A 27,229-nucleotide genomic window follows, 5' to 3' on the forward strand; every position below is an offset into this window, starting at 1 on the left:
GTGTGTGGTAAGCTGAATGATGGCCCTCCAAAAATGCCCACGTCCTAGTCACTGGAACCTGTGACTCTCACACAGCCAAAGGGACTCTGCAGATGAGACCACATCAAGGGTTTCAAGGTGGGCCATTATTATGGATTATCCAGGTGGAGTGATGATTACAAGAGTCTTCCAGGGAGGCTTCCCTGGTGGCTCAGATGGTAAAGCATCTGCCTGCAATGTGGAGGACCAGGGTTCGATCCCTGGGTTGGAAAGATCCCTTGGAGAAGGAAATGGCAACCCACTCCAGTATTCTTACCTGGAAAATTCCATGGACGAAGGAGCCTGGTGGGCTACACAGTTCATGGGGTCGGAAAGAGTCGAACATGACTGAGCAACTTCACTTTTCACTTTCCAGGGAGGCAGGAGTGTCAGTCGGAGCAGATGTGACCGTGGGGGCAGAGGTCAGAAAGGCAGTGTGGTTTGAAGATGATGCACTGCTGGCTTTAAAGATGCAGGAAGGGGCCCAGAGCTGAAGAATTCAGGTGGTCTCTAGAAGCCAGAAAAAGCAAGGGAATTTTCTCTCTTCTAGGTCCTCCAGAAGGAACAGAGCCAGGGACTTCCCTGGTGATTCAGTGGTTAAGACTCCCTGCTTCCAATGCAGGGGATGCAGTTTGGATCCCTGGTCAGGGAACTAGGATCTCACATGCTATGCAGCATAGCCAAAAAGAAAAAAAGAAAAACCAGAAGGAACACAGCCTGGAGGATCCATTTTCAACTTCAGACTTCCAGAACTATAAGATAAAACATTTGTGTGGTTTTATTAGAAGCTGAATTTGTGGTAATTTGTTACAGCAGCCAAAGTAAACTAATACACTAGGCCTTGCCGGGGAAGGCCAGATCCGGTTGTGATGCAGGAGGGAAGTTGCAGGGGGCATTTTGCAGCCCACAGGGTGAGGAGTGAGACTCTGATGGGAGGGAGGAGGGGCCAGGCACCGAGTGCTCAGCCCGTGACCTCACCCTTGGCCAGCCAAGCTGCCCTGGCATCCGGACGCCTGTCAGCCCGGGGTTACATGCCTCACTGGGCCAGAAAGGGATCCCTGTGTAGCCAGGCCCCAGGCAAGGGTGGGGGTGTGGCAGAGAAGGCTGGTGCCAGGGGAGGGAGCCCCATCACCCCCTGGGGCTGCAGAGGCCACACGAGTAAAGGGGAGGGGAGAGGCCGGCAGGGGCTGGCGAGGTGCCCAGTCACCCAGGATCCCCTGCCGGCTCAGTCCTACTCTGCTTCTCTCCTGTGGGGCAAAAAACTCTCCCTTCCTGTCCTCTTTTTCCTTCTCCACCCCTGGGATCCCCTGGGAAAGTGGGAGGAGGAGGGACTTGGGGGCTAGAGAGCAAGCGATGGTGTCACAGTCTCAGTTCAGTGGCTGAGTAGCTCAGTGACCTTGGGCAAATCACTTTGCCTCTCTGGGCCTGTTTTCTCCTCTGGAATTGAGGACATAGTCTCCACGTCATGGGGCTATATTAAATGACATAACACATGCCTATACAGTGCCCAGCATACAGCAAACCCTCCAAGGGCATCATATGTTATCATATGTATACACGCCACTGCCCACAGATAGAACATCACGTTTATCTGCCCAGCCAGGTGCCAAGTTCCGCCAGGAGAACATGGTGCCCTGTCCGTCTTTGTATCTCAGCATCGCTCTACTTACGGTGTGTATTAGGCAATGCATATGTGTTGGACTCAATCACTCACTCATGCAGAGAGCATGTTTGTGATTGTTATGACAAACAACAAAGGAAGAAGAGGGAATGCCGGCAGTGGGGGCAGGGTGGTGGTTTGCTGTTTCATACAGGGTGTCAGAGAGAAGGTTGTCTCACAAGATGCAGCTGGAGTAGAGACTCGAGGGACGTGAAGAAGTGAGCCCTGTGGGTTTCTGGGGAAGTGGAGGGCTCTACCTGGGTGGAAGCACTGGAAGATAGCAAGGCTTGTGCGGTGGGATCAGAGCGGGTGAGGGCAGAGGGATAGAAAACAAGGTCTGGCATAGTGGGGCCAGATCACACAGGGCCTTGTAGGCCACAGTAAAGACTGAGCTTTACTCATCGAGCCTAAGGGGGCCTTCTTGGTGAAAGCTTGCTGCTTGGGAGAGGCCCCCAAGGGCCCTGGGAGGAAGTGCTCTGCCTCCCATTGGGCTTCTAGGAGGGGATCATAGGGGCACTCCTAGAGTCAGGCCACTGCCTGGGGAGAGGCAAAGACCCCAGTGGGCACCCCAGCCCCCCTTACTGTGACTCCTCACACTCAGCAATGACCTGTGGGCTGGAGGACCCAGGATGTTTTTAAACCTAGGGTTTGGATTCTGGACTAAGCTCCATCCATGTCACTCACAAGTTTCTGTCTACATTTCTAGCTTTTTAAATACGATGAAAAAAAACAAAACAAAGCAGAAGTTTTCACAGCGCAGAAGTGTGCCAGGGGTTTGGCACACTTGTCTGTGCCCACATGCCCCGCCCTGGCCCAGTGGCCCATTCCCTGGGCAGATTCACACCCAGGAGCCCTTTCACTAGCAGACCAGGTCACACACGCAGTAGCACTGAAATAGACAGCCACACACACACTCTCACTCACCTGTGGGTTTGGGTTCCGTTCACTTGGGGCTTTTAACTTTACAGGGTCAGTTCTGCTTCGCCCGTCCTTCTGTATGGAGTTCCATCTGAGGGATTTCACCTCCTGCTTCAGTCCCGAGGCCTCCTGAACCTGATGTTGTGATATACCCCAAGTCATCTATGTTTCTTATGTTATTATTGATAATAACTATAATATTATTATGTAATATATTTATAAGAAATGAAAAAAAAAAGAGAGACTGGGCTTTACTTTGCCACCAGGGTGCCTGGCCTCTGGAAGGCTTTGAACAGAGGCATGAGTTGCTCTGGCTTATGTTTTAAAAGAAGGGACTTCCCTGGTGGTCCAGTGGCTAACACTCCGCACTCCCAGTGCAGGGGGCCCAGATCCATCCCTGGTCAGGAAACTAGATTCCACGAGCCACAGCTAAGAGTTTGCATGCTGCAACTAAGACCTGGTCCAGCCGAATAAATAAATAAAACAAAAATATCTTTAAAAATTAAAAGAATCACCTGGCTGCTGTGTTGGGAAGATTCTGTAGGGAGACAACACCAGGGGCTGGGAGAACGGGAGCTCACTGCAGGAACCCAGGCAAGAGATGGTGATGGCCTGAGCCAGCATTGCTATGGGAGAGAGTGGAGGAAGTGGTCAGACTGAAGACATCTTATGAATACAGTGAAGAGAGGATTTGCTGATGGATTACATATGGGGTGTAGGAATTGAGGGTGGTTCCAACAGTTTGGGTGGGGGTTGTGATTGTTTGTTTACCTGAGCAACTAGAAAATGGAATTGCTATTTTTTGAGATGGGGTAAGTTTAAGGAGAACCAGGTCTGGGAGGATGGTGAGGGAGTGTGGTGATTAATTTTATGTGTTAACCTGACCGGGCCATGTGGTCCCCAGATATTTGGTCACATATTCTGGGTGTTTGTGCAGGTATTTCTGGATGGGATGAACACCTGAATCTGCAAGGCTGGGTAAAGTGGATTGCCCTTCCCAGTGCTTCATCCAATCTGCTGAAGGCCTGAAGAGAACAACAAAAGGCTAAAAGAGCATTTGCTTTCTCTGCCTAAGTCCTTGAGCTCAGACATAGATCTCTTCCTGCTTTTGGAACTGGACTCAGGCTGGATGGCTCTCCCGGTTCTTGGGCATAAATAAATATTGCGTACATATGTCCTATTGGTTCTGTTTCGTTGGATACCTAACAGAGTCAGAAGTTGGGGTGCTGCTTCTGTTCAGCATGAGATCCTACTCAGGATCCTAATGGAGATGGGGAGTAGGCAGAGATACGCGATCACGAGGCAGTGAGAGCCGAATTGATCATGGGATTGAATCCTCCCAATCTCTGTCCGCCGTCTAATATTTATTTATCTGGTTGCACCAGGTTTTAGTTGTGGCATGTGCGATCTAGTTCCCTGACCATGGGTTGACCCTGCAATGGGAGCTTGGAGTCTTAGTCACTGGACCACCAGGGAAGTCCCCCAGTTTCTGTCCCTTGACGCAGCGGAAGTTGCTTTTCTCCTCTGCACAGCTGCTGAAGCATCCTTTCATGATTCTTCTCCCCAGAACAGTCCTGGGCTCCAGCTTTGTGTCCTGCTTAGAGAGCTCACCTGTCTTTGGTTTCCCTAGAGGGTTCACATAACCCCCAAGAAGCCCTAAATCCCCTCCCCTCCAACTGTGCAGTCCTCTGACAGAGAGGAGCCCCCTACAAGATGAGGGAGCCCTGAATAGAGAGGTATCCCACCCATACCAGGCAAGAACAGCTGGGCTGGAAGGGGTGGGCTTCTCTTCACTGCTCTCTCCTAGTCTCCCAACAGGTCGGAGCCCCAGAAGCACCCCCCATGCCAGCTTCTCTTGTGGGGTTGGACACTTCACATGGGACCAGGAGGTGCAGTGGAAGGGAAGGGTCATCCAGGCAGGTCCAGCTTCCTAACTGGGCACACCTCTTATCATCGGTGACCTGGGCAAGACACTTTGTCTCTCTGAGCCTCATTCTCCCCATCCACAACACAGGGATACATGTGAGTGCCTTACAGTATAGCTGAGGGTGGGATGCACCTGCTGCAGTGACCTGTCCTTAGCAATAAATGACAGCAGAGAGCGGGTCTTTCAGAGTCCTCTCCCATCCTCAGCCAGCCTCTCTCCTTTCTGAGATTAGATTATTTTACCCCCAGCCTGTCCTTCAGAAACCAAATTTTTACTAGGGACATGGGCAACCAGGGAACGGTTGCCAAGGGCAGGGCTTTCAGAAAGGCTGCCCGTCGCCCAGGAAACTGCCCCTCTCTCGTTCCCTGGGGTCCAGCAGGTCGATGGATTCTGGTGCCACCTGCTGGATACTGTGCCACACTGTTCCTAAAGCACCCACACGCGGGAGTCTCCGCATCCCCGGGCAGGGAACACCCTTTGCTCTGCCCCTCTTCTCACACCAGCATCTCCACCGTGAAAAGTCCTTCCTACTTCTTGTCCCTAGGTTTTGCCAGAGACTGGAAGAACGGAAAGGAGCTGGAAGCACTGTGAACCACGGGGAGCGGTGGGAGGAGCAGTGTCCTTCCCGGAGGACGACGAGGACCGAGGAGCAGGACTGCCGGTGGTGCGGGGTCCAAAGGAAACCCCTCCCCTTAAGTGACTTCCTGAAGCTCCGACTCCGCAGTGCAGACACGTCTCGCTTCCCACCGAGAGCAGCGGCGGGCTGGGGAGGAAGAGGTTAACTCGGGGTGGGAGAATGACGTGCGAGGTCACAGCCAGGTCCTTACGCAATATCCCCTCCGGGCTTCCTCCTCCTTGCCAGCCGCTAGGCGTGCTCTAGTGCGGACTCCCCTTTTCTTCCCTGGGGAGAACCTGCCTACCCACCTTGACAGCGTGTCAGACCAACCCCACCACCACCCCGCCACCGTGGAGCCTCAGATCGCCCTGCTTCGAAAGGAATCCTCAGTGCAGGGCAGAAGACCAGAGAAGCAGAAAGCCCTAGTCTGTGAGAGACCAGGTCTCCGGAGTTGGATTCCAGCCTGGATTCCGGCAGTCCTCAGGTCAGCCTGCCCTGAAAAGTGAAGGGGGAGGTGGAGCCACTGCTGAGTGTGTGTGCGTGTGTGTGTGTGTGGGGGGGGGGTGGTGATCAAAAGACCGGAAGCTGCTGGGGTGCCTGTGGATGGCTCCTCTTTCCCTGGTTAGGATCACAAGCAGAGAAACTGAGGCGGAGGCACTTCCAGAAGGAAAGGCTGGTCGCTACCTACCTGTCCCAGGGGAATACTGCACCTCGCAACCCACATGCCTCCTCCCACCCTCGCTCCCAACCCAGAAGCTCATGTTGCCAATGGGCTTAAGGGTGGGGTGGGTGGAGCAGGAGGTTGGGGACCAAGGTCTCCCAGGTCCCGACCCCTCCCACCTTCCCTCCGGAGTTGAGCTGGAGGGAAGGGAAAGGAGGCTTATGGAGGTGTGTCCGCATCCTGCAGGTGAGGGGCGCTGCCCTGAGGACAGTAGGTATGGGTATCAGAGTGGCGGAGCTGGGGCCCAGGAGAGGTTATGGGGTAGAGAGGCCTGCATGCTTTGACTCTGGTACTACCCTCTGACTCCAAACTCCCCTCAGCTGAAGGCAGAAGGGCTGCTGGGAGTGCACTGGGGTGAACAGACTTGGCCCCTCAGCCTCCAGATGGTGTGTGTGTAAAGCAGAGAGGCTGGGGTGGGGATCCAAAGCTCTTCTGAAGAGTTGAGGGAGATGCTGCCTTTCCCCCACCCGCCATGGCTGGTCCCTCCTCCTCGCCAGACCCCACTCCTGGGTATGAGGAGAGCGGGAGGGCAGGGGTGGGGGAGGGAATGAGGGAGAGATTGAGGGCAGTTGGGGCATTGACCCCTACACTCCGGGCTGACTGCCCAGCTCCCTGATGGGCATCAGAACCGCAGAAGCTTAAAGGGCACTCCGAGAGCTAATCCCAGCCGCAGCCAGCTAAGAGCGGATGTGTGTGGGGGAAATGCGGGGGCGAGTGGAGGCCCACCTACCACTCCTCCTTCCTCTGTCCTCCAGGGTGCGGCCATGGCCCCGCTGCTCCCGGCCGATGTGACAGTGACCCGGCTTTCCCGCTCCATCCACCTGTACTGCAGGCCGAGCCCCCGCGGGGTGACTAGGGCCCCGCCCACTGCTCCTGCCGTGGCTGGGGGCGGGGCCAGCTGCCCAGGGCAAGTACTGCAGCTGTACCTGGCCTGCGGCTTCGACGTGCTAGCCGTGGAGAGCGCGCTGAGCCACTTCCTGTGCCCACGCGGGGGCCTGCGGTGGGCTGCCCACGTGCTGGCACTGCTGCGGGGGGCCTGGGACCCTGGCCAGCCGCCCACTGGTGGTGCATGCACTCTCCTTGGGTGGCTACACCTTTGCACAGATGCTCCTGCTCATGGGCCAGGACCTGGGGCACCACGGCAGCGTGGCCCAGCGCCTGAGGGGCCATATTTTTGACAGCCTGGTGGTGGGCAGCCTGGACCGCATGACACTGGGTGAGTGTGCTGGGGCAAAGGTGAGGGGGTGCCTGGGCCACACAAGCCAGGCTGGACTCCAGGTGGATGGGCAGGTCTGCTGACCAATGGGCCTGAGTTCTAAGTGTTCCAGAGGTGTCTCAAGTCTCTGACTGTCCCACCTGATGCGGCCTTCCTACCTGGAGCGTCGGTCGTCTTGTCCCACTTGGGCCTTCCCCACTGTGGCTGAAAATACAACCCAGAGTGAGCGTGCTGCCTGGGTCCAGTCTGGCATGCCTTTATCTCCAGCCTCTATTAGGGCTAATTTACTGAGCACCTGTAACTTTCTATACATACTCACATAATCCCCACACTGGGACCATGAAATAGGTGTGGTGCCTTTTGAAATTCTTTTCTTGGGACACAAACTTTGGAAAGAGTCTCAGCAATCATGTACAGTTGACCCATGAACAACAGGGGTTTTAACTGTTATGCGGGTCCATTATATGGGGACTTTTTTCAGTAAATACATATTATAGCACTACGATCTGAGGTTGGTTGAATCCACAGATATGGAATTGCAGATATGGAGGCCTGACTATAAAGTTACCTCTGATTTTCAACCACGTGGAGGGTCAGCACCCCTAAACCCTGCAGTGTTCAAGAGCCAGCTGTGACTGGGTGAACGGGTTTCCTCTATAACAGTGATTCTGAAACTTTGGTGAGTAAGAATCACCTGGTGCTGAAACCTGCTTCCATGAGCCTGGGCCTCTGGGTCCTCCTTTGGCTCTAGATATAGATGGTTTCCATTTCACACCACTGTTTCAGGACCACTGCTCTCTCACTTCTTCTAGAAGGACCAAACTAACATACCTCAAGTAATAAAGTAACCGCTCACAAAAGAGTTGGACACAATTTAGTACAGAATCTGCCTATAATGTGGAATACTTGGGTCTGATCCCTGGGTTGGGAAGATCCCCCTGGAGTAAGGGATTGGCTACCCACTCCAGTATTCTTGCCTGGAGAATTCCATGAACAGAGGAGCCTGGAAGGCTACACTCCGTAGGATCACAGAGTTGGACAGGACTGAGCGACTAACACTTTCACTTTCAACAACCAAAAAACCATCCCATGGGTCAGTTCTAATTGACCAGTTAGGTCTAGCTCAAAAGCAGAATTCACCCTTGATGCAGAGTGACTTGGCATTTCTCTAAAAACCCTTAGATCTTTTCCTTTTCAATTGCTGGTCAAACTGCTTCCTGTATGGTTTTTGTAAAACAATGTGCAAGAGAAACTGTGAAACATGGCCTTGTTCTGGTCCATCCCCTCTTCTCTTTTACTATCCCCGGGAATCTGGATTTTCTTCTCCCACCCAGTCAGGTCACATCAGACTCCAAGGTGCTCACCAAGGCCGCAGATTCCAGTGCATAAAGCCTCAGGGGACTCTCAATGACCCAGTCACTTTGCAACAACTCCAGGAGCAGTTGTTGAACCAATTCTGAACCCACCCAACAGTCTTACCACCTAGATCTTTCCTTCTCATCCCTGAAGATGTCACAAAGCTAAGAAAATACCAGATAGAGAGGCTGGGTCCTGACCATGTGGCTCTTTTAGGAACGGCCTGGGAGAGGGCAGGGACCAGCAGGCCAAGCGTGGGCTGAGGCCACCCCTCCCTGGCAGTCATGGGGCTGTTTCCAGCTCTCCACTACTCACAACCAGGGCCTTCTGCCCTCTGCTCCTTCCTGTCACTAGAGTATTCCCAGGCCGCCTTCCTTGCCTCTGCCCAGAATGGTGTCTGTACCAGGCGGGACTGCTGGGTGCCCACTGACCAACTACAACAAGGCAGAGAAGGCAATGTTTCTGTCCCAGGACCCCCAGCTCTAGGGATCCTCAGCAGTCTGTGTGTCAGTGCTGTCCCCCGCTCCCAGGAGGCAGGGCCTGAGCCGCATATGACAAGGGGCGCTAACCCCCTCCTCCTGGAACCCACAGGTTTGTCTCAGCTGATGAAGCCTCAGGCCCTGGGCCCCGTGGTCAGGGCCACAGCCATGTTCTACTTCCACCTGTGTCCCAGCTGTACCATTCGTAATTACAAGGCTGCGCTGGGCGCGTTCTGGCAGCCGCCTGTCAGGCCCCCGACGCTTGTCTTCTATAGCCTGGACAATCCCCTCTGCGACAGTGCCCGCCTGCAGCGCCCTCGCCACCTTCCTGGGGAGGCTCGACCTGGCAGCCCCTGCAGCCCGGCTCTGATGATGCTCTGGGCTCCGGCTCCCCACTGGGCTGGGGGCCAGCAGTCTAGTGGACAGGGGACGGAGACAGGATGGCAGAGGCACTGAAACCTCTTGATTTATTCAGATTATTTTAACATACAATGACGCAACCGTGGCCCCCAAAGTGTGCAAAGTTAAAGCCTTCGACTGCAGCTGAGGAGAGGGCAGGGACGGTACACCCAGGGATGGGGGCCAGTCGGGAATGGTGGGAGCCTCCTCCCCAGGGCCAGGGACGGGCAGCCTGAGGAGCAGGGCTGGGGAGTCCCGGCAAGGGGAAGGGGGCAGAGACCTCCCTCCGGCCTAGGTCAGGAGCCCGGTAGTGCCCCATGGCTGAGGGCGCAGCAGCCTGGGAAGGGGCCGGAGGCAGGCCAGGAGAGCACCATTTTTGGGTGGGGGGGTGCCCTACGGGAGAAGCCAGGAGGGGCCCCGGGTCCCAGGGGTGGGAGCCGGGCCGGAGCAGGCTGCAGCGAGAAAGACCTGAGGCAGGCGCAGGGCCTGAGAGTCCAGGCTGGCTGGGCTCAGGGGGCGCTGGAGAACGGGGAACCTGGGAGGACGCCCAGGGCAAGCCAGCCCGGGAGCAGTCCTAACTCTGTGGGGGTGGAGGGGCCTGGGGTGGGGCGTGGGGGGCAGCGGGAGGCCCAAGGAAGGGCCGGGGACACTCAGGGCCCACCCCCGCCTCTCTCCCTGGAGAAGGAGCCGGGGAACCAGTAGTGCAAGTCCCTGGACAGCTCAGTTACGGAGGGAGGCTGCGCCCAAAGCGGGGCCCTGGGGCACACTTCCTCCACCGCCCCGACCGCCGGCACCGTCCTCAGTACAGCCGCTTCTCGTAACTGTGGGCACAAAGGCAGAACGAAAGCCCAGAGTGGGCATGCGGCAAGGCAGGCCCCACCTTCCCAGAGCCCCTTGCCCAGGCTGGCCCTGGGCTGCCAGGTGGCCCCCAGACTCAGGGGAGGCAGTGAGCTGCTGCTGAAGCCCCTGCCCCTCAGCCACGGTGGGGGGTGGGCGGGGGTGGGAAGGGACAGGAAGCAAGCCCCGTGCCTCTGTTCATCTACTTCAGGCCGAGGCTCCCGGAAGAGCCAGGCCAGGCCCAGAGACAGCCATGCTCCTCGGGCCGCAGCTGGTGGAGGATCTGTCCTCAGGGCTGGGGTGGAGGCGGCTAAGGACAGCATGGCCCATCCTCACAGGAAGAGGTCAGGCCAAGCCGGGGCTCTGCCACTCACGTCTCCACCACCCCTGCAGGCACAGTGGCCTGAGCCCGCTGTGGTCACTGGGTCCGGTCCCAGGACAGCCTCAGGCCTGTGGTCAGGGACGCCTCTCTGCACCCCAGGAGGGGACGTTTCCCCTGCAGGGGAGGCCAAGGCCAGCTGCCCCCACCACAATGCTAGTCCTAGGGTCCAAGTCCCGTGATGACACCCCAGCTCCGCCCCCAGCCCAGCGCCCCCCACCCCAGCCCAGGCCCCACCCAGACTGCCCCCTGCTCTACTCTACGCTTGGCCCCGGGCAGCACGGTTACTTACACGGCAGAAAGGTATAGCTATGGGAGGATGGGGCAGAAAGAGACACAGGTTAGATGCCCGCCGCTGCCTGGGGGGACAGGCTCTCTCGATCAGGGCGGGGCTGCATGCCCGCAACTACGGCTGCCAACTAGCACTACCCCCGCCCACGGCGGCCCCAGCACCAGCCCTGGCATTGGCCTCTCTGCCCTCCTCCCTACCAAGGGCTTGCGCCCCCAGCCTCCACCTGCCTGCCTGGTGCCACCACCAGCGACAGCCCAGCACCGCCAGCCCTGCGACCAGCCACCAAGCTTCTGAGCAAGCAAGGGCTGTGAAGCCGGGAGGGGCACATCTCCCGTGCCCGGCTCGGGGTGGTGGGGTCAGACACCCGAGGGGAGGGGAGGGCCTGCCTGCATGGGGGGCTAAAGGGTGGGGTTCCAGGGGGGGCCAGGCCCTGAAGGAGAGGGTGCTGGGGTCACCCTGCCGCAGCCTCCGTCCCTGAAACCTCGGCTCAGCCTCTGAACCATGGCCCCGCCTGCCCAACCCAGGGCCTGCCAGCCAGGGCCAGGAAGCTGCCTCACTTACGAGTGCAGGCCGTGGACGCCGCCCTCGATCTGGGCCGACATGGTCCGCTTCTCAAACTTGAGCTCTCCTGAGTACATCATGGACCTGCCAATGGGGAGACGGCGCCAGTCAGGGGCAGCGAGCAGGGAGGAGAGACAGAGAAAGGATGCGAGGGGGGCGCACTCGAGTTGCCACACTCACCGCAGAACAGACAGGCTCCGGGCCCCGATGTCCTGGCAGCCGTGCTGGATGCCCGCTATGAGGTAGGGCACGAACTTCTGAATGGAGCCTTTGTCCTGGATGGAGCCCGAGACGCCCTGCGCGATCTTCACCTTGTCTCCCTCACTGCGTGGAGGGCAGGAAGAGTGAGCCCCACTGCCCAGGGCTCAGGGGACCCCACTCCACCTCTTGAGGGTACTGGCAGAGGGGCTACTAGCCAGCAGGCACGCTCAGTCCTTCGGTCATGTCCGACTCTGTGTGACCCCATGGACTGTAGCCATCCAGGCTCCTCTGTTCATGGGATTCTCCAGGCAAGAATGCTGGAGTGGGTTGCCATGCCCTCCTCCAGGGGATCTTCCCGACCCAGGGATTGAACCTGTTTCACTTATGTCTCCCGCATTGGCAGGCGTGTTCTTTACCACCAGAGCCCCCTGGGAAGCCCCAGAACGGCCCCTGAAGCTATTAATTCTCTGTGCTACAGCATAAATAAGTGTGGGTTCCTAGTCAGATGGCCCCAGCACTGTCCCAGGCCTGTGACTTGTTGCCCTGTGCCTTGGCTTCCAGAGCTGTAATATGGAGCCTGGGTGCCACCGTGGGAAGTCAGAGAGTACGTATGGACCTGAAAGACTGGGGGGCCGCCATGCTGGCCCGAGGCAGGGAGGGGTGGGGCGGGCAGGCACCTGAAGTAGCGTTTCTGGCTGCTGCTGCTCTTCTCCATGGCGTCCAGGGAGCCCATGCCGCGGTACTTCTTGAGCCTCACACCGTCCGAGAAGAAGTATTCGCCGGGGGCCTCCGTGGTGGCCGCAAGCAGGGAGCCCATCATCACTGCGGCGGCGGGGGTGGGGGGGGTCAGTGTCTCTAGCCCCTGGGCCCTCTGACCACCCCGCGCCGGCCTGCCCCTTCCCCAGCGGACCTGCCCCCTCACCTGTGGAGGCGCCCAGGGCCAGCGCCTTGACCACGTGCCCCACGGTCTGGATGCCGCCGTCGGCTATGACTGGGACCCCAAAGCGCCGGGCGTACTCAGCCACCTTGTACACGGCAGTGCCCTGGGGCCGACCACAGGCCATCACTGGGGACGGCACACAAGACAGTGTCAACAGCAACGGGGGCCGAGGACAGGCCCCTCGCTCCTGGTGCCCTGCCTTTGCTTGGGAAAAAGGACCGCTCTGGATATTCACGCAGCAAATAACACTAGGGTGAACGTCACTTCAGGAACCCGGACCTCCTCACCTACAAGAGCCCTAGGGGGACACCAGCAGCTCATCAGCACTGACCTCAGCCTCGCCTCTCTCTGCGCACTAGCTCCCCTTCACCGTTACAGGGTTAGGGACTCACAGCCTCCTCTGGGATATTGACTTGCATTTCTTTAAGTTTCATTGTCCAAGGCTATTAAGTATTTGATTTCTAAGTGAGAATTCTAAGAAACAGGCACATATCTAGGGAATGGATGCAAGGCTAGATAAAGGCAGAAAGAAGTCTCCTCTGCCTGTACCTCTGTTTTGTTCTTTTCGCATCCCCAAGATTTAGAACAACGCCTGACACACAGTAGGTGCTCAATTAACATTTCTTAATTTGTAGAAAAGGCCTACATCTCACCTCAGGGGTCAGCTAGTACAGAGGTGGAATGGAGTGGGTTGCCATGTCCTCCTCCAGGGGATCTTCCCAAACCAGTACTGAACCCTGGTCTCCCACATTGCAGACGGATTCTTTACCATCTGAGTCACCAGGGAAGCCCAGACAGTTAAAAGCAGAGGCTTAAAGAGCAAACAGGTCGTGCAGCATTTGGGAGACATGACCCTCACTAGAGGGACCAAATACCTCAGTCCTGGGCCTGTCAATTGGGCTTCCCAGACCAGAATCTAAGAAGCAGATTGACACACACCAAAAACTTACGGTCACCTCCTCGGATACCTGTCTCCCCGCAAATCAGTGGGCTAAACGGTCAGTCTGAGCCTGGGTCACTCCTGAACCCCAGGAAGGGGCCTGGCTGAGCGAGTGCTCTGCATGCACTCCTGGCAGGAGAGTGAGGCCCCGGGGTCTGATAAGGGCTGGGGGCGTTCGAAGTGCAGCCACTCACACCCCTCCTGACACGCACCTTCCTGGGTGATGCAGATGGAGCCGCAGCCCATGCCCACACGCAGCCCGTCCACACCAGCGTCAATCAGGTTCTTGGCCTGAGCTGCTGTCACCACTGGGGAGGGGGCAGTCGGAGCGGAGGACGAATGTCAGGATGGGTCGCCCCTGCCCTCCCCAAGGGCGTCCTGGGACGCCAGTCCATACCCACCCCCCACACCATGTGGGCCTCCCATGCCAGGAGCAATGCCACCACCAGGGGATGCCAAATGACACGGAGAGGGGGCGAGGGCCAGGATGTGAGCAGGGACCCTGCACTCACCATTCCCCCCAATCACCTGGAGGTGGGGGTACTTCTGCTTAATGTAGTGTACCATGGCGATCTGATACACAGAGTTCCCTTGGGATGAGTCCTGTGGGAAGGGGACCAGGAAAGTTGAGGGGTGGAGGCTGAGGGGCCTCACTGACGAAGGGGGGGTTTCGGGGCTTTTGAGTGGACAAACCGATGAAAGCCCTATGAGAATGCGCCTCTGTCTTTTTCTGGGCAGTCACTAGACAGTTCTCAGCAGATTCTCAAAGGGGCCTGCCTCCCCCGCAAAAGGGTAAGCACCACTCATGGATAGTTGCAGGGCAGACAAAGCCCCTTCATACCCATGATATGGACCGGTCCTCACAGCAAAGAGATGGGACCTGGGGTCATATTCTGTTCCCACCAACTCACTAACTAAATTACTTAACCTCTTGAACCTCAGTGTCCCCACCTGACAAATGGGCTTGGTGACTGTACATCAATGAGGATTAACTGAGTTCACCTACATAAAGTCCTTAGTATGGCACCTGGTGAGCCATCGCACTCAATGAGTGCGATATACATCAGGGTCATGTTACATAAATGCAGAGTGCCCCTAGGGGGCTCCTCAGTTTGTTCTAAGCTGTCAAGAGTCCCACTGACCCTCCCAGTTTTGACACTAGGCTTAATTAGAGGTAAAGCTGGGTCTTTGTAAGTGCAGACTCCACTGAACCGCCCCTTCTCCAGGGCAGTGCCCCTACCAGCACTATGACATCGGCGCCCGCCTGGGTGAGCAGGTCCAGGCGGTATTTGTCATCCTCACGGGTGCCCACAGCTGCCCCGCACAGCAGCTGCTTGTGGGAATCCTTGGAGGCCAGGGGGTAGTCCCGGTTCTTCTTCAGGTCAGTGCGGGCAATGATGGCCACTAACTCGTCTCGATCATTGACAATGGGCAGCTTCCCTGGCAAGGAACGCAGGAGTGAGATGGAGGAGCAGGCTTCTGGAGGTCGGGTAGGATGGGTAGTGAGGATGAAAACAGACCAGGCCAGCGATTCCCCTGCAGTACCCAAAGCCACCACTAGGTGACAGCACCCACCCAGGAAGTGTTCCGGGGGACCTGGCCCTCTGCCCAGGGAACAGGAAGCAAAGAAACCCAGTTCCTGGAGCTCTTCCTGCCCTGTGGCTAGGCCGGGCTCCGTGGGCAGCCCCTGCGCGCTGGCAGCCCTTCACCTGCTGGGCCACAGGCCACAGTGGTCGAAACCTCCTAGCCAGGGCACAAACGTGAGGCTCTCCTATAGGGGGGAACATGTGTCCTGTCCACTGCCACCCCTGAGGACGATCCAGCCTGGGCCATGGGGGCATTTCCCAGGGGCTCCCGTAGGGACCTAATGAATACTATGTCAGCTGCCCCACTGTCAATGAATTTAACTGCAGGACTTCTCAGAGCCCTTGATAAAGTAATGAACCATTCCTTATGCAAGATGGGGACACAGAGCATTTTCCAACTTTCTAGGACCACAGTGCCCTTTCTTCATGATAAGCGTTTCACAGAACTAGTTGTTTTGAGAAACATACTGTGAAGATGCCAAATAAGGGATGGGATTTCCTAAGCCAGGAAAGAGACCTCGGGAATCATGCTCCAGTCTGAGGTTATTCAGACCTTCCCCGACCCAGCCTGGTTGCAGGGACAACCTACAAAGCTGTGAAGCAAAAGGGGGCTCTGACGGGAGGAGGCGGGGGGATTGCATTTTCCACCTGCTCTCTGGTACCTTTCTTGCTGCGCTGCAGAATCTCGTTTGCCTCTTTCAATGTCACACCCGCTGGAGCCACCACCAGCTCATTCCGCGGGGTCATCACCTGTGGGGCCAGGAACATTTGCCTGCAGGTTGGCAGGTGAGAGAGAAGGGAGCCAGGCCTCCCTCTGGTCCCTGGTCACAGGCACCAGCCTGAGGCCCCAGACCTGGGGTCCTCTCTGCCCCAGCCACGCCTTCCCTGCCCCACAGGTACCTCACTGAGAAGGGTGGTGTGGTCCTTCTCGGCAAGGAAGTCGATGTCTCGGGAGGTGACGATGCCCACCAGCTTGCTGCCCATGGTCCCCGTCTCAGTGATGGGGATGCCTGAGAAGCCATGCCGGATTTTGGCCTCCAGCACGTCGCCCACGGTGTGCGAGGGGCTTAGCACCACTGGGTCCGTGATAAAGCCCTGTTCAAATTTCTGAGGGTAGAGACAGGGGAAGGAAAAGGCTGGATTAAAGCTGGAGATGGTGTACAGTCTGGCCACAGGGGACAGAACGTACCCTGGCTGCGCCATCGAGGAGCCAGGGCCCTCCATGGGGCAAGAGGCCAGTGGGGAAATGAGGGCTGAGCCCTGTGCCCTCACTGGGAGGGTAGACAAGACCCCACAGGAATCAGCCAGGTAGCGCACAGGCCCAAAGAGCTGGCAATGGGGGTTTGGGGAGGCGCGAGGGTCTGTGAGGCAGGGGACCACCAGAGGGCATCTTCTTCCTGGGAACGGGCCTGGTACTTGCCTTGACCTTCCGCACCTCATTGGCCTGGAACTCTGGAGTGCAGTTGTGGTGAATGAAACCAATACCGCCCATCAGCTGGGGTGGAAGGGAAGTACAGTTAGAGTCAGGGGCCAGTCATCTTCACTCTGCCAACCCCACCTCTGATTCCAATTCCTCCTGACATCCTGCCCACCCTTCTCAGTCCTCCTGGCCCTGGGGTCCCCACCCACGTGGCCAACTCACAGCCATTGCGATGGCCATGTCAGCCTCTGTCACAGTGTCCATGGGGGATGAGATGAGTGGCGTCTTTAACGTGATCTTCCGAGTCAGGGCTGAAGTCAGGTCCTGAGGATGGAGACGTGGTCTACATTAAATTTTTATCATTCATTCAACACACACTTACTGAGCTCCTGCGTGTACCTGGTACCGGGACAGGCCCTGGGAATACAGCAGTAAGCAAAGTGAATGAGGTCTCTCCTACCTCCTCTGGAGCTTACACTCTACTTGGAAAGAAAAATGACACACACGAAACTTATCCAAGATGATTCCAATTGCAATGAAGGCTCCAAAGAAAAGCAAGAGGCAAAGTGACCACTGGAGGCAGAATATGGTGGTTGGAAAAACCTCTTTCTTGAGGGGGTGACAAAGGGAAATTAGTCAAGTAAAAGTCCAGGAGTCTGTTTTTGCAGGTCAAGGGAACTGTGTGTGAAACCCTGCCTCTGATTCCAGTTCTCCCTGAGGTGCATTTAAGAAAGAAAAAGCTAGCAGGGTAGAGGGAAGGGAGAGAGACGGGTGGGGGAGGGGGGCAAGGATGTGTAGCCTTGAAAGCCTCGCAGAGGAGCTTGGATTCGATTTTGCAATGAGAAGCCACTGGAGGATCGCAGGCAGAAGAGAGACATGATCTGATTTACGTGTTAAAGAGGTCGCCCAGGCTCCAGTGTGAAGATGGGATTCTGGGTGACAAGGTCTAGACAGAGAGACCACCAGGGAGGCTACTGACGGGCCCAGGTGGGAGATTCTGGGCCTGGTGAGATGAAGGCATGGGAAGGAGTCCAGGGGAGCAGGTGACTACTTGTCCACAGCTCAAAGGAGAGGTCAAGACAGCAAGGGTGTTCAGGAAGCATCCGCCTATGAGCAGTAGATAAGGCCGGGTCACAGACTCCTCTGAGATTCAGGCTAAGAGCTGTGGATCCTAGACCCCCCAAACCCCCAGACACAGACTTTGCTATGTAACTTTCTGGAGACTCAGAGACCCCTACAGTCTATTCCCAGAGCCAGGCCAAGGATCTCAGCCCTGCAGTCTAGAAAACTCCCCCTTCTCCTTGCTTATCCTAGCACAGAAGAGCCAGAGCCTCCTGACATAGACCAAAGGAAGGAGACCCTTGATGGCCAGTGAGTTTCTTCCATCCCTCTCTTCCCTGCACTCTGCCCAGGATCTGGGACAAAGTCAAGTGTTAGTCGCTCATCTGTGTCCAACTCTTTGAGACCCCATGGACTGCAGCCCACCAGGACCCTCTGTCCATAGGGATTCTCTAGGCAAGAGTACTGGAGGGGGTTGCCATTCCTTTCTCCAGGGGATCTTCCCGACTCAGAGACTGGACCTAGGATTTCTGCATTGCAGGCAGATTCTTTACCATCTCAGCCACCAGGAAAGCACCAGCACAAGGCCAGGCTGCTCACTTTCACTTTGTGAAGCTCAACAGCCAAACCAAGAAAGCTTCCAGGTTGCTATCACAAAGGGAATATCCCGAATAGTCCCAATGTCCCCTTAACAATCTGTCTGGGTCAGCACTGACTACACATGCTGGATGTGAGCTTCCCCAGCATATAAAAGATCTGGGCACACTCAGGCCCTCTGGCGTTCCATAAGAATCAAACCTGAATAAATATTAATGATAACAGCCACAGAAAAACTTTTTTTAAAATGCGTACTAATTCATCATAGGATAACTTTTCCATGAAATGACTAACACCCATTAGCATTTAGCCTCTTGGCTCCTATAATGTTGTTGCATATTTTTAAAATTTTATTTATTATTAAAAAAAAACTTTTTTTGGCTGTGCTGGGTCTTCCTTGCTACACATGGGCCTTCTCTAGTTGTGGTGAGCAGGGGCTACTCTGCACTGTGGTGTGAGGGCTTCCCATTTTGGTGGCTTTTCTTGTTGCGGAACACAGCTTTTAGGTGCGCAGGCTCAGTACTTGTGGCTCGCTGGTTCAGTAGTTGTGGTGCACGGGCTTAGTTGCTCTGAGGCGTATGGAATCTTCCCAGACCTGTAATCGAACTTGTGTCTCCTGCATTAGCACGCAGATTCTCGTCCCCTGTGCCACCAGGGAAATGTGGGTTGTCGTATGCTGCCACCTCATGCGACAAGTTGACTCACTGGAAAAGACTCTGATGCTGGGAAGGATTGAGGGCAGGAGAAGAAGGGGATGACAGAGAATGAGATGGCTGCATGGCATCACCAACTCGATGGACATGAGTTTGAGTGAACTCCGGGAGTTGGTGATGGACAGGGAGGCCTGGTGTGCTGTGATTCATGGGGTTGCGGAGAGTCGGACACGACTGAGCGACTGAACTGAACTGAATGCTAACAGTATAAAGGATATTGCTCATTCACTCGGTTTATTCCTAAGCCCCTCTGGTTAAGAGAAGCACTGTTTCCTTGTATTAGACCACAATCTAACTTCTTCAGATCCTCTCCTCCGTTCTTCTAAGTCATGGATCCACAAACAAGTCTGTCCACCTCTTCCAAAATCTCCATAATTTTACTGGCTTCTAGGATATCTTTGCTTAGCACTTCAGAAGAAATCTAGTAAGTAATAAAGCAGCCACACCTACATCCACCCCCACACCCTCCCTGGGCCTTTCTGAACTTCACTGCAGGCCCCCAGCCAGACCCATCTTTCAGGATCCCACTGAATCCCCATCACTGCCTCTAACCCATCAGGCATAATCCACTGCCCACAGCACGAATGGCTACTTCCACCGCCTTCCCCAGAAAAATCTCTCTCCCACACCCCTGAGCCAGAGATCAGAGTACTATACCACACACACAGATGCTCTGCCCTTTACTCACCACTTCATCAGCTGTGAAGTCTATAAATCCTGGGAGAATCAGGAAGTCGCTGTGAAGAAAGGAAGTGAGCATTACTGGGTGAGGAGGGGGGTCCTGAAAGGGGCAGGGCCTGCCACACCAGGGGAAGCAGTGTGGGTAGGGAGAGGAGCAGAGTATCTGAACCCTGTGACCTGTTCAGGACTCAACCACCCTCCTGCCCCCTGCTAGTACCTTGTCAACCTCAGCCCAGAGAGCTAGAGCCAAATGTGGCACAAACTCTGCGGTCCTGGGGCGCCACCAGGGCAGCTGGCCCCAAACACCCATCGCCTTTAGGGCTCAGAGTTCATCAGGGGACCCAGACGTTCCCATAAGGCTGCACACAGCAGATACTGGGTCTTCCCTTGAAAACTTCTCAGTCTTGGAGACTGGGAGATGATAAACAAACACAGAATGCACCTGAGAACAGTGTAGGAGCGCCGCCCAGCATGAACACCACACAGCACAGGGCAAGCTGCTCAGCCCAGGGCCGGGGCTGCTGAGTCACACAGGGCTCAGAACGGCACCAAGGGACCCCAGGGGGCTGAGCACTGGGTGCATGCCAATAGAGCAAGCATCCCTAACACTCTGCCCAGTTGGACTGGAGCAACCAATGGACACGGCCTGGGATGGGAAATGAGAGGAAGGGGCCTTATAGTTCGGACCACAAGACAGGTGGCCCAGCCAAAGCCTGGCAGTGGCCAACACTAACCTGGGCCATGGTCCCAGCAATCCCCAGAAGTGGGGTACAGGCCTGCCCAGGTGCCGCAAAGCACAGGGCCACAGCCCAGGAGCCCTAACGGGCCTGCAATCTCAGGGCCTTGACAGACACACCCAAAAGTAAACATCTCGGGGGTGTTCAGGGACACTCCCAATTGGACTAAGCAAAGCAGCAGGCACCCCAGGGCAGGAAGGAAAAGCTACAGGGTGGAAGGGATGGGTGGGGTCTTTAAATTGCCCCAGGGTGTAGAACGATTCCCTGGGAAGTGTTCCTGGGAGACATCACTGAAAAATATATCATATATACTCTATCCCACTTCATCAAAGACCACCAAAGAAATAATCTTAACTGCCCCTGTCCCCTGGCAGCCCTTCTGTACAGTGAAGAGGCCTCTGTGGCTCCCTTAGAGGCAGGAGAAGAAATGCTGGAGTCTGGGCCCCTCGGCATTTTCTAGGTATCACACATACCCTTGCCTGGCCCACATCTCAGCTACGCAGACAAGCAAGAGGAGACACTCCTCAGGAGTGACTGTGTATCCTGGTGTCCGGGGAAACAGCCTGCCAGGCAGGAGTGCTTATAGGCAAAGGCAGGAGCTAGCAGGGGACAGGGCAAGGATGCTCTTGGCTCAGAGCATCCCTACTCCACCCTAGTCCCAGGTCCTGATGCTCTTTCCTGGCATGGACACAGTCCTGCAGCCAAGAGAAGAGCTAGTGCCAGGCCTGCAGCCAGCAGGACAACTGGCCCAGGGCCCATGGAAAAACACACTAAGCCAGAGGCAAATGGTCTTGTCTTCTTCAAAAATCCTGGGTGGGGAAGGCTTGGGTGGGTGATTGTCAAAAAATACTCTGGCCAAGTGGGGAACACCAGTACTAACTTGTAGGCAGGCAGAAGCACATGTGGAAAGAGGGCTGGACTGGAGGGTGGAAAAAAGAGCCACCCCAACTACCCAGCTGGGCATCTCCTGGGGGCAACACCTAAGCAGCTGCCTGAGCACCCCCGCCAACCCATACCGACTCCTGCCCTCGTGGTGACGCTGGGAGTGAAAATGTCCTGGACCAAGGTCTGGGAAAAGTCTCCAGAACTCCCACATCTCGTGTTCCCACACGCCCCGCAATGCCCCCTTCATGCGGCCAAGATGCCCCGAGGGAAGAGGACGGAGGCAGGCCAGCCCCGGACCTAGCCAGAAACGGGGCATGGCACCGAGGGCCGCGATGTCGCTGTGCCACGTCCGTCCGTCTGTTCTCGGCTCGGGCCGCCTTCCTTCCCTGGCCCGGCCCTGCCCGCACCCGCTCACCCCCTCCCACCCCCTGCTCGCTCCCGCCGCTGCCCAAGTGGCTCGAATCGGGCCGGGGAAGCGGGCGTCACCCAGGAGCGAGCGGTGCACGTGCAGGGCCGGGGCCTGGGAGGATCGCGGCGCGTTAGTGCGCGCGCCCAGGTGGGGCTGAGGCCCCCAGCGCTTACTTGTAGGTGAGGCCGTCGGCGTTGGCGAACAGCTGCTGCGCAGTGAGCCCATCCTCGGGCACGTAACCGGTGCCGCCGCTGATCAGGTAGTCCGCCATGCTGCCAGGAGACACCGCGACCCGACATAAACACCCGCGCGGGCCGCCCCGCCGCTGCCGCTGCCGCCGCCGCCGAGGCTGCTGCTGCTGCTGACGCCGCACCACGGCCACGCTGCCGCCGCGGGCTGGGCGGGCCGGGGGCGGGGGCTGCGGCAGCGGCGGGGCGGGCCCGGGGCGCCGCCCTCCCCCGCACCCCCGCTCCTGCCGCCCCTCCCTCTGGAGCCCGCCGCCGCCGCCCCCAGCAGCACAAAGAGCCCCGCGGAGCCCGGCCCAGCCGACGCCGCCGCCGCCGCGCGCACGCCCAGGGCCGCCCGCAGTGGCACAGCGGCCGCTGGGGACCGGGGCGGCGGAGGGCGTGTCTGTTCACCGGAGGAGGGGGCGGAGCCAGGTCGTGACACGCCCCCTCCGCCGCTCCAAGTCCCGCCTCTTAGGTTCCCCGCAGCGCCTCCGCCAGGGCCAGCATCCTGGGCCACGCAGGCCACCGACCCCGCGGGCATGAGTCTCCCCAGGGCCCTGCTGCCTAGTCCCAGGGTAACCTCTCACACGGTTTATCTTCCCCAAGACTAAGGCTCAGACTCGGATCAGGGCCCGGAGCCCTGAGGAACTGGTTTGGGCCGACAGCTGTCCAACACACCGGAGTCTGAGATTGTATATCCTCTCTGCAGTGCACCCCCACCCTGCTCCCCACAACCGGGCATCATTCCTAGGGGTCAGGCATCTGAACAATGACAATCCCTGACCTTTGGGTGGCTTTGGAGTCCTCTGCCGTCTACAAGGCATTTTTCATAAATGATCACATTTACTCTACAATCTACTAATTGCCAATTATTAGGTGTCCTCCCCCCACCCCTGCTTTACAGATGCAAAACCTACAGTTCAGGAAGGGTTGGGGCAGGTACTACCCATTGTTCCTGATCTAATGCTTCAATCTGACATCCTGTGTTATCCTCAGCTCAGAAAGTAGTGTGGATACCAGGGAGGTTTAACCCCAGAGAGCAAAGTTTGCTTTTATTCAGAGGGTAGCATGGTGGGAAGCTGTGGGTGGGGGGAAACCACAGGCCTGGCTTAGGCAAGTAAGTATACATACAAATTAGGACAGAGGCTAGGGAAGTCTTGAGAATTTTCACAAGCAGACATTTTGTGGCCCTGGATGCCCAGCAAGACCCAGATTTCTACATGAAGGTAGTAAGAGTAGGTATCAGGTTGATTCCCATGGGAGGAGGTGGGGTGTCTGGGGCCGGCCCTTCCCCCTCGTGTGACCGGAACTGCTAGTGCTACTCCCTGACCAGAAGCCAGAAAGCAGATGTCAGCCCCTTCCCTTCCCCAGGCCCAAATGCCACCCTCTCCTCCCTCTGTCCTCCTCTAGTCCCTACAGCTCACTGTTGGTGAAATGAGGGACAAGTGGGCCAGGGACCCTGTCCTCTCCCTGGCAGGGCAGCTGTTTGTGGTCCTACCCCTGTCCCCAGCCCTGGAGGCTGGGTTTGTTTACCTCTCAACAGTGTGGTGGCAGCCGGGCCCATGGGAGACTCCCTGAGATGCCCAGCCTCCCTCAGTGGCTCCCCGGGACCCTGCCAGGAAAACAGAGACTGTTCCATCTGTGTGAGAGGGGAGGGGAGGCTTCCCACAGAACTAGAGCGATGAGGCCCATGAGGCTAGAGTGCTGCTGGGGACTCACAGATGTCCACTGTGCCCTCTTTCTTACTGAGGGGCACCAGAAAAATCACAAGCTCCCAAGCTTCCCTCTCCTACTGGGGAGTCCGAAGGAGGCTCCTGATGGGGGCCCCTGGAAGCCCTCTGGTGTTGAGAAGGAGGGCCTGCTGGGGTTCTCTGTTGAGTTGGGGCTGGGGCCAGCTTGCCAGGGATGCCTAGGGTGTACCTGATCCCTCAGCACTCACATACTCATGCGGTCTGAGCCATATGGGGAAGGGGTTTATCCTGAGGGCACCAGCATGAGGACCTCCTAGTAGCCGCCTGGAGGCAGTGAGCCTGGCTAGAGGAAGAAACTGGCCATTCAGCGCTGTCCTGGGCACCTTTCTAGCCACAGAAAGATGAAGCCAGAAGGGCATGGCAGGAACAGCACACAGGCTGCCCCTGTGGTCTGCTCTGGGTCACTGTCTCCTGCAACATAGGTCATGGATGGCTAGGGTTCCCCCAGGGCTGGGGTCCAGGACAGCAGCCAGGGTCTGCCAGCTCAGGTGACCTCAGTATGACATTTGCCCTGGCCTCAAACTCGGAATCAGAAGAGGAGGGCTGCCACCAGGCTGAGTTGTAGGGAGAGTCCTCCTCCCAGCATGACAGACCTTACAGCCCCACTCCCTTCTGCTCCCCACCCCCTACCCCCCCATCCCCCCACCTCCTCCTGCTTTGACCTGTGTCCGGGCGTCTCATTACTCTAAGCTGCTGGGCTCAGCCCTGGGTTAGGCTGTCCTTTTCCAGAGACTGTTAATCCACCTCCCACCCCCACCCTCAGCTTTCCTCCTCCCTCTTCCTGATCTTCCCCAGCTGCTTCCTCCCTGGGTAGGAGACACCAAGCAACCAGTGGGCCTCCCCAGCTCAAGGAAGAGCCAATGGTCCCCTGAGGCTCCACACCTATCAGCTGTGAGCAGGAGAGCAGGCCAAGCCCCATCAAGCCCCTTCCTTCGACAGGGGGGGAATGGTGCCCGCTGGGCACCACATCCAGGGAGGTCTCTTTCTAGTCTGGGGCTATTTTGAAGGCACAAGATTTCAAAACACTTCCAAGGGGAGAGTTGTGGGAGTTGTGGGGAGGAGCATTAACACTGACATTGTTGAGCTGGTTTAGGGGACCTAGCTTGCCCAGGTTCAAGCCAGAGCGCAATAACTCTGGCCTCAAACCTAGACATCTCATGGAACCCTGTCCTCTTCCCAGTTTCTAAACTAGAGCCAGCAGATGGAGGTCTAGCCAGCAGGTTTTGAATCTTACTACACCACCTGGCTGAGTCTCAGGTTTGATACTGGCTCTTCAGAATCCGGTGGGGGTGGCGATAGCACAGGTGCAGAAGTAGAGTCTGCAGAAAGGATGCCCCCACGTGGCCCTGGTCTGAGTTCCAAAATGACACTCTTGCAACACCTGCCCCCAACCAAGGCACTGCCTCCATCCAGCCCCGGTGGGCCCCTCTGCTCCTATGGCCTCTCTCTGTCGCCCTAGACGCTGAGCCTCAGTAGCTGGGTTTCTAGGATGGCAGGAAGGATACAGGTGCCCGAAACTGAGTCAATTCTAGAGAGCCAGGCTTCCTGGGCAGGAGGGGCCAGGTTTCACCCAGCAGCCCCTTAAGCCATTAAAAGTTCTTACATAATAGCGGCCAGCCCCTGGGCAGAGCTAATTCCCCCAGACCACCAACCCCCCTCTCCCCCCCAAAAAAACCCCAGCTTCCAGGTCACCTCCCCAAGCTGCTGAACACCAACAGATGGGACACAGAAAGAAGTCCAAATCCTCTGGACCGGAAGGACAGTGGGTTGCATTTCAAGCTGCGGTACAATCCAGAGATTAGCCACTGTCTCCTTTTCAGTCAGTCCCCTGGGGCCCAGATCAACACCTCCACTCTTCCTCCAATGACCCTTACAGACCCCAGCAGGGTAAGGGCAGAGCCGGGTTTGAATCTTAAAGAGAGACCCTGGGGTGAGCTGCACTGGCAGTCTCATCAGACCTCAGTGAATGGGAGAGGAGGGGCTGGTGTCCTCACCAGGCTCTGAGAGGGTCATCCATCTGGACACCCACCCTGACAGTAAGACTCTGAAGATAGTTCTAGGAGGAGACAGCTAAGGAGGAGTAAGCAAAGTTGGACATGGACTCCAACAGGTTCGGTTTGAACCCCCCGAGTTGGAGCCACTTGGACCAGGTGTTATCGGGTGTGTCGTTGAGGTCAGACCCCGGGCTAAGATTTTAGGGATCGTTTTTTTCGGACCTGCTCCCCGGTGCAACTCAGCACTGAGCCCTCGGCACAGTGCCCGCCTGCATCCCCCAACCAAAGCCGGGTGCGTGGCGTCTGAGCCCAGTTTCAGGAAGTTAAAGGTTGAGACGGTAAGAGGGCTTGAGTGGTGGGACCCGTCCTTTCCCTCCCCAGCAGCGCTGCCCGGTTCCCAGGGCCACCGCGCCCGCCCCGGATGCGCCCCGCGCGCTCTGCCCTGGGCGTCACCTCTCGGGCTCGTAGCCGGCCTGCAGCAGGCGGGCGCTGTACCGCTGCGCCGCCGTCTCGTGTCCCGGGTGCTGCCGGGCTCCGGGCTCCGGAACACCAGCGGTTCCGCCTCCCTGCAGAGGCAGCGGGAGCGGCGCCGACCCCGCTGGCGGAGCGCGCGGCTCCTCCATGCGGAGGCCGCGGCTCGGGGTGGGCGGGAGCCTCTTTGCCTGGAGGCTCCCGGGCCACCGCTCGGGAGTGAGCGCAGCAGAGTCGGGTCCGGGGAAGGGGCGGGGCCGCCGAGGCGGAGCCTGCGGGCCGGGGGCGGGGTTCCAGTGCCGCGGGCGGGGCTGCTCCCGGGAGGGAGTCCGCTGCGCCGGCAAAACTCTCCCACCGGCCCATGTAACCGAGATTCAGCCTGCCTCTTCCATCCCCGGATCCGCCACAGGATGCTGGGAGGTGGAAGTTGAATTGCAGAGGACCTCCACCTCTCCTCCGCTGCCCGGACCTTCCAGTTTTTCCTGGCCCGTTCTAAGGGAAAATCAAAAGAGAAAAGAGCGCAGCCGGGGTTTTCTTCGCGTCTTATGTGGGTTCCTCTTCTTGCGAACCGAGGCACGGTCCTTTGAAGCGCCTCCTACCGGCCAGCCGCAGACCTACCTTGCTAGGGCAGGACGTGTGTGCTTAGTCGCTCAGTCCGGCTCTTTGCGACCCCTTGGACCCCGCAAGGCTCCTCTGTCCATGGGGATTCTCCGGGCAGGAATACTGGAGGGGGTTGCCATGCCCTCCTCCAGGAGGGCGAGATAGGCTGGGAGATTATCCATCTGCCTTTGCCTATCGAGCCCTTTGCCTGTTCAACAGATTCTCTTAGACAGGAGGAAAACAGATTTCCCTTAGCCCTGACCTGTCGCTGTCTGAGGAAAGAACAGATAAGACTGCAGGCTTCTTAAGGAGAAAGACCTTGGTTTTCCTCGCCTGGGGTACCCCGTAACCAGGAAGTGGGGCTGAGCACGCAGGTGTGCAAACCTCTGTTCATCTACTGACTAAAAAGCATACTTTTTCCTCTTTCAAAATTGTTATCATCATTGTCAGCAATGATTGAGCACCTAGCAGAGTTGGCAAGGACAAATAAGCGTCCTTCCCCTCAGGCAGTTTCTTTAAGGAAACAGATTAGATAGAACATTAAGCAGTTGACGAAAATCTGTTTTATTAAATATATTTTTACAAAAATACGACAATCTGAGGGAGCCAATGGTAAATGCTGAATGGCTGTGGGCTAAG

At 57.1% G+C, this 27,229-nt stretch overlaps 1 protein-coding gene, 1 long non-coding RNA gene and 1 pseudogene across 3 annotated transcripts; 1 reads left to right on the plus strand and 2 right to left on the minus strand.

Annotated features, from left to right (window-relative positions):
• LOC148778381 (uncharacterized) lies at window positions 1–6,781 on the minus strand. Its single transcript, XR_016037056.1, has 3 exons — window positions 6,587–6,781; window positions 2,603–2,731; window positions 1–770 (listed from the first exon to the last, which is right to left on the minus strand). It is a non-coding gene; the product is annotated as an uncharacterized LOC148778381 (long non-coding RNA).
• On the plus strand, window positions 6,625–9,367 carry LOC148778382 (uncharacterized; annotated as a pseudogene).
• IMPDH1 (inosine monophosphate dehydrogenase 1) lies at window positions 9,364–26,238 on the minus strand. 2 transcript variants are annotated; one of them, XM_088834654.1, is made up of 16 exons: window positions 25,973–26,238; window positions 21,721–21,819; window positions 19,524–19,572; window positions 16,689–16,790; window positions 16,467–16,541; window positions 15,947–16,153; window positions 15,709–15,796; window positions 14,701–14,900; window positions 13,973–14,063; window positions 13,673–13,768; window positions 12,503–12,646; window positions 12,258–12,402; window positions 11,560–11,703; window positions 11,380–11,463; window positions 10,819–10,835; window positions 9,364–10,131 (listed from the first exon to the last, which is right to left on the minus strand). In XM_088834654.1, exons 1-16 carry the CDS (start codon window positions 26,140–26,142, stop codon window positions 10,031–10,033), a joined length of 1,812 nt encoding a protein of 603 aa, XP_088690780.1. In that variant the 5' UTR covers window positions 26,143–26,238; the 3' UTR covers window positions 9,364–10,030. The 2 variants fall into 2 exon arrangements, with proteins under 2 accessions (XP_088690780.1, XP_055277199.1); XM_055421224.2 differs by lacking the exon at window positions 10,819–10,835 and having other exon boundaries at window positions 25,973–26,236.
• Between the last annotated feature and the right edge of the window lie 991 nt (window positions 26,239–27,229).

Source organism: Moschus berezovskii, chromosome 3 (genome assembly GCF_049115385.1).
Source record: "Moschus berezovskii isolate FMDL1 chromosome 3, NW_MosBer_1.0, whole genome shotgun sequence".
Classification (NCBI taxonomy): domain Eukaryota; kingdom Metazoa; phylum Chordata; class Mammalia; order Artiodactyla; family Moschidae; genus Moschus; species Moschus berezovskii.

What these genes read in the sequence shown, in the direction of transcription:
- IMPDH1 (XM_088834654.1), bottom strand. Translation starts at nt 26,142, where the DNA reads ATGGAGGAGCCGCGCGCTCCGCCAGCGGGGTCGGCGCCGCTCCCGCTG. An exon ending in ACTTCACAGCTGATGAAGTG is followed by an intron (nt 16,791 to 19,523) that starts GTGAGTAAAGGG and finishes CTCCATCCTCAG; the next exon opens with GACCTGACTTCAGCCCTGAC. An exon ending in CATCTGCATCACCCAGGAAG is followed by an intron (nt 12,647 to 13,672) that starts GTGCGTGTCAGG and finishes TGCCGTCCCCAG; the next exon opens with TGATGGCCTGTGGTCGGCCC.